Genomic DNA, 6,000 nt, shown 5'->3' with positions numbered 1-6,000 from the left:
TACGAGTGCAGTTACCATCCAAGCTGCATTGTCAGTTCCAGTCCAGTCCTATATCTCTAGGGGGGTGGGGTCAATTAACAAAATTAATCAAAATCCAGACAACCAATGACCGACGGTCAAAGTCCCGACATTTACAATACAGAAAAGGTCAAAATGCAGACATTTAAAATGTTGACAGGTCAAAAAGTCAACATGCATTTTTCATTTTTTAATTGAAACTGACTTGTATCCATGTCAACCTATGTTGACATACACACCAAAAAACAATGAAAAACTTGTGTTAACTTTTTGATCTATAGACATTTAATGTCTGTATTTTGACCTTGTCAGGATTTTGACCCTCAGTCAATTGTTGTCGATATTTTGAATGTAGGAATTTCATACTGATCCCAACTCTAGATCCTGTCCAGTCCAAGCCTAGATTCAGTCTAGGTTCGTCCAAGCCCAGATCCAGTTTTCAGTCCAAGCCCAGATCCGCTCTGGTTCAGTCCCAGTCCAATTTGGTTCAGTTCAAGCCTGGATCCAGAGCAGTTAAGGCCGAGCCCAGTTTCAGACATTCAGGATTAGCAGTGATCTGGCCAACATGACAATGTGTATATATGGCGTACAGGCCGGGCATCACACACAGGGCAAGTACACAATTATATATGGCATATTGGCTGGGTGTCACAGACAGTGCAGCTACAGTAATCAGTCTTGGGCATAATTATGCATCTATAACAGATATGGTGAAATAACAGCCTGCGAGATACAGACATGGACACAACACTGGCACAGCTGCTCTTATGTAAAGTGGCAATCATTACTAGGCAGAGTGGAGGTGTGTAGCAGGAACGTGACAGTCAGGCCTCAGACCATACCCCTATCATTAGGTAATAAGCACTTACCCATGCCACCTCAAGCCTGGCACTCCCACACCTTTGGGCAATCTTTTTCCAGAAACTACTACTCATTCTAGAAAGTGACCCCTCCAACCCCCACAATGAGAGCAGGTGATCTTACAGAACAGGTAACAGAATCAACATGAACATAAAACTACAGGTATAAGATGTAATGTAACACAAGTAATAGATGTGAGGTCACATAGAGCCGGGATCAGGATATGATGTGTAATGAGAGGTCAGACAGAAAGCTTCCCCCATGCAGACACATTTCCCCTTCTGTATATGTAACGTATAGTGTAACTAGATCTGACTGCTGTCATTCTCACCAGTCATAATGTTACTTATACAGCACTTTCCTCCCAATACCACTCACGGAGCTTTACATTCACATTTACACAGAGCACAAGATATACAATAAGTAGAACAGAATAAAAACCTCAGCATGTGGGATGTGTTATTTAGAAACATTAATGAAATGCGTAACAGTAGTCTGTTTGTGGTCTCCAGAGTGGAGGGCTCCTGGACTGTGCGAGGCAGCATGTTCCATGGTCAGGGTTGCAATGCTAACAGGTCAACCCTCAAAGGAATTATGGGAGTTTCATGGTACTAGTAACAGTACCATGAAGACTGGTTACAGTCCTTCATCTGCATATGGAAGTAACCGAGGCAGAAGCTGCTTCTGGTACCTTGGACCCTGGTCATGTAGGGGTGGGAGAGTCAGTATGTAGATTATGTAATAGAGTCACCATCTTACAGGCAAACTGGTGAAGGGAGTAGAGAATGGTGCTATGTGGCAGGAATAAGCTGGTTAGGAAACAGACTGGCTGTTGCATTCTGTACAAGCTGCAAGCAGTGCAATTTTTTTTTCTGTGAGACCCGGGTAGATGGCATTACAGTAGTCTAAGTGAGATGATACAAATGCATGTATGACTTCAGGTAGATCTTGAGCGAATTCATGGCTTTATTTTGGATATGGTCCACATAAGTTCAGATTGTTGGCAAAGTTGGAGTCTTGCCCTTTGTTGGTGAGCTTCTATCATTAGGACCTCTGTTTCACCACAACTGAGTCACAGCCAACTGGTATCACCCATACCTTGAGCTCAGCTAGACAGTCATTTCAGGTTGGTATTGGGTTAAAAGTACAAATAGCAAAAGACTGGTCATTGGCATAGCAGTGCTAGACTAGGGCATGACATCTGATTGTTTCACCCAGTGCTGGCATATATAATGCAAAAAGCATAATAAATAAGACAAAACTTTGAGGAACATTGCATGGCAATGGTGATATAAAGGGTTCCTCACCTGTGTGATAACTATCGCAACAAAAGACTATGTATTTCCTACACTCAGAACATGGAAATGTTTTTTCACATATGAATTTTCTGATGTCTAACCAGATTTGTTTGCTGTGTAAAACATTTTCCACACTCAGAACATGGAAATGGCTTCTCACCTGTGTGACATCTCTGATGTGTAACTAGACGTGATTTCTGTGCAAAACATTTCCCACACTCAGAACATGGAAATGGCTTCTCACCGGTGTGACATTTCTGATGTGTAACAAGACGTGATTTCTGTACAAAACATTTCCCACACTCAGAACATGGAAACGGTTTCTCACCTGTATGCATTTTCTCATGTACAACAAGATCTGATTTCTGAACAAAACATTTCCCACACTCAGTACATGGAAATGGTTTTGCACCTGTGTGAATTCTCTGATGTCTAACAAGATGTGATGTCTTAACGAAACATTTTCCACAGTCAGAACATGAAAATGATTTCTCACCTGTGTGACTTCTCTGATGTGCAACAAGATCCGATTTCTGTGCAAAACATTTCCCACACTCAGTACATGGAAATGGTTTCTCACCTGTGTGAATTCTCTGATGTCTACTAAGAGCTGATTTCTGTATAAAACATTTCCCACACTCAGAACATGGAAATGGCTTCTCACCTGTGTGAGTTCTCTCATGTATAATAAGAGCTGATTTCTGTATAAACCATCTCTCACACTCAGGACATGGAAATGGTCTCTCACCTGTATGCATCCTTTCATGTATAACTAGAGCTGATTTCTGTATAAAACATTTACCACATTCATGACATGGAAATGGTCTCTCACCTGTATGCATTCTTTCATGTGCAACAAGAGTTGATTTGTGTGTGAAATATTTCCCACATACAGAACATGTAAATGGCTTCTCACCTGTATGTATTATTTCATGTGTAACAAGATTTGATTTCCGTGTAAAACATTTCCCACACTCAGAACATGGAAATGGCCTCTCACCTGTGTGACTTCGCTCATGTATAACCAGATCTGATTTCTGTGTAAAACATTTCCCACACTCAGAACATGGGAATGGCCTCTCACCTGCCTTAGCTGGCTGATGGGTAATAAGCTTTGTGTTCTGTGTAAAACATTTGGCATCTATAGAACAAGGAAACACTGTATCTACTCTCAGAGCTGTAACAGATGCACCAATATCAGAGTGATCAGGAGAACATTTCCCATGATCAGGGGGATCAGCTGATAGAGCTGGATGTATAATTGGGGTAATAGGGTTAGCCCCTGGAGAATCCTGTCTACTGTCAATTTCTTTTATTTCACAATACAGGGATGAAATTAGATGTCCTTCTGAGATGTTCCTGCTTTTGTGCGCACCTGCTGGAAATAAAATACATTATGGAAATATGAATTTTCATGAAACCATTTAAATATTGTAAAGATTATGATAAAAATGGAAAATTACTATAAAATGAGCACACAAGACCCAGCATGTTACATGGTACAATATATAATTCTGTAACAGACATTGTAACCCATACTGTATTTCTGGCATTTCTTTTATGTTTAATTAAAAAAGCCTAGGAAGCTTGGACTGAGAGACCATGTGGGATTACTAGAGGTGACATGGGCTGTGCAGTAATAGATCACCACCTGTGCATACATTTAGGTAACAAGAGATCATGTGGGATTACTAGAGGTGACATGGGCTGTGCAGTAATATAACATCGCCTGTGCATACATTTAGGTAACACTGAGACCATGTGGGATTACTAGAGGTGACACGGGCTGTGCAGTAATATAACATCGCCTGTGCATACATTTAGGTAACACTGAGACCATGTGGGATTACTAGAGGTGACACGGGCTGTGCAGTAATAGAACATCGCCTGTGCATACATTTAGGTAACACTAAGAGATCATGTGGGATTTACTAGAGGTGACATGGGCTGTGCAGTAATATAACATTGCCTGTGCATACATTTAGGTAACACTGAGAGAACATGTGGGATTTACTAGAGGTGACATGGGCTGTGCAGTAATAGAACATCGCCTGTGCATACATTTAGGTAACACAGAGATCATGTGGGATTACTAGAGGTGACGTGGGCTGTGCAGTAATATAACATTGCCTGTGCATACATTTAGGTAACACAGAGATCATGTGGGATTACTAGAGGTGACATGGGCTGTGCAGTAATATAACATTGCCAGCGCATACATTTAGGTAACACTGAGAGATCATGTGGGATTTACTAGAGGTGACATGGGCTGTGCAGTAATATAACAACATCGCCTGTGCATACATTTAGCTAACAGCGTGAGAACAGAAACTAGACACTGGCTAGACAAAATTATGCTTACAATATACCTAAAAGGAGAAGATGATACCCAGAGGACTAAGGATTTTTTAATCTTGTTTGTTTAAAGAGGATGATGAACTCACCCAAAAAATGGAATAACACCTTGGATGATTGTTCGTTTGCCCTAATTCAAGTGTTAATAACCTATAGAGACAATAAGGTCCAGGCGCTCTCTAAAGAAATTGAAAACATCCCAAAAATATTGAAAGCCTTTGACGTTAGGTCAGGCTTTAGGGATATGGACTATGCCTTGAAAAAAGATAGAAGTTGAGCAATCACTTAACACTAAAAATGGTAAATTATCAAAGGACCATGGAGACTATACACAAGGAAAAGTAAGATAATTTACTAGAAAACATAGAAACAACTTTAGACATAGTCCACTACGGGGCAATGAAGACTCCCCCCCAATATTCTAATCATAGAGGGCATGCAGCCTTCATTTGAAGTACCATTTATCAGAATAGATGATTCTCTGGGGAAAAGCCCCATAGACCCTCCTATGCATCTAGACCTAAAGTTAATTATAATGTAACTGATTATTTCAACCAAAAGGGAGCGAGACCAAAGACCCAAACAAATACTAGAAAAGACACAGGTAACCATTCACCTTTTTTATAACAGGATCTCTACCCTATGTGGAGAAACAGAAAGTGATACAGTCAGCTACAACAAGACTCCCCAAAAAGAAAGGAATTCGATTTGGAGGAAGGAAATCTTTCCAAAAATGTTCAAAGAGACTGAGGAACGAAGGTCTATTCAATCTGTCCTCTAGATCAGTGGTTCCCAACCTCGGTCCTCAAGTAGTCCCAACAGTTCATGTTTTCCAGGTCTCCTCACAGGATTGCAAGTGAAACAATTTGCTCCACCTGTGGGTCTTTCAAAATGTGTCAGTGAGTAATATCCAAAAGTGAATATTTGTATTGAACTCACATCCTATTGTCCCCACGTATTATCACCTCCCCAAAATTTCACAAGACACTCCAATCACCTCCCGGGCACCCTATAATCTCTGGTGTTGGGTCACATCTAATTTGTCATCATTTGTTGATTTTTTTTTTCTTGCAGCCACATGTGATCACATTAAAATCATATATTAGAGATTCTACACATTTTCTCAATATGATCAAGAATATAAATTGGAAGGCTAACTATATATTTATGACTTGTGATGTAGAGTCACTTTATTCCAATATACCTCATCAACAGGTTATATCGACAATAAAATAAATATCGGTCAATGGATGATTCTCTAAGCAAGAGAAGAGGCCAATTTATTCTTGATGCAATCAAGTTAATTTTATCACATAAATACTTCACATATGATTTGAAATTTTATTTGCAGATGATAGGTACCGCCATGGGCATCAGATTCACCCCTAGTTTTGCAAATGTATACTTATGCTACCTTGAAGAACAACTTATATGGGGCGTCCTTTTGGAGAAAATCTAGTGCTCTATG

The 6,000-nt window shown here is 40.1% G+C and overlaps 2 protein-coding genes across 3 annotated transcripts in view; both read right to left on the bottom strand.

Moving 5' to 3' along the window:
- Window positions 1–1,823: 1,823 nt before the first annotated feature.
- Window positions 1,824–6,000, bottom strand: part of LOC134983134 (zinc finger protein 271-like) — a 260,373-nt gene continuing 256,196 nt past the window's right edge. The window contains exon 6 of the mRNA XM_063948866.1: window positions 1,824–3,270. Coding sequence (XP_063804936.1) covers window positions 2,252–3,270 — 1,019 coding nt within the window. The 3' untranslated portion in view covers window positions 1,824–2,251. The remainder of the gene's footprint in view (window positions 3,271–6,000) is intronic.
- The window catches only part of LOC134983129 (uncharacterized), an 85,819-nt gene continuing 83,488 nt past the window's right edge, over window positions 3,670–6,000 (bottom strand). The window contains exon 6 of one of the 2 annotated variants that reach the window (XM_063948862.1): window positions 3,670–5,407. In XM_063948862.1, coding sequence (XP_063804932.1) covers window positions 5,310–5,407 — 98 coding nt within the window. In that variant the 3' untranslated portion in view covers window positions 3,670–5,309. Of the gene's footprint in view, window positions 5,416–6,000 lie in introns of both variants that reach the window. The other variant, XM_063948863.1, reaches the window with a different exon arrangement.

This window comes from Pseudophryne corroboree (assembly GCF_028390025.1).
Source record: "Pseudophryne corroboree isolate aPseCor3 chromosome 3 unlocalized genomic scaffold, aPseCor3.hap2 SUPER_3_unloc_1, whole genome shotgun sequence".
NCBI lineage: Eukaryota > Metazoa > Chordata > Amphibia > Anura > Myobatrachidae > Pseudophryne > Pseudophryne corroboree.
The sequence above is the reverse complement of the archived record's forward strand: the minus strand, read 5'-3'. Positions and strand labels throughout refer to the sequence as shown.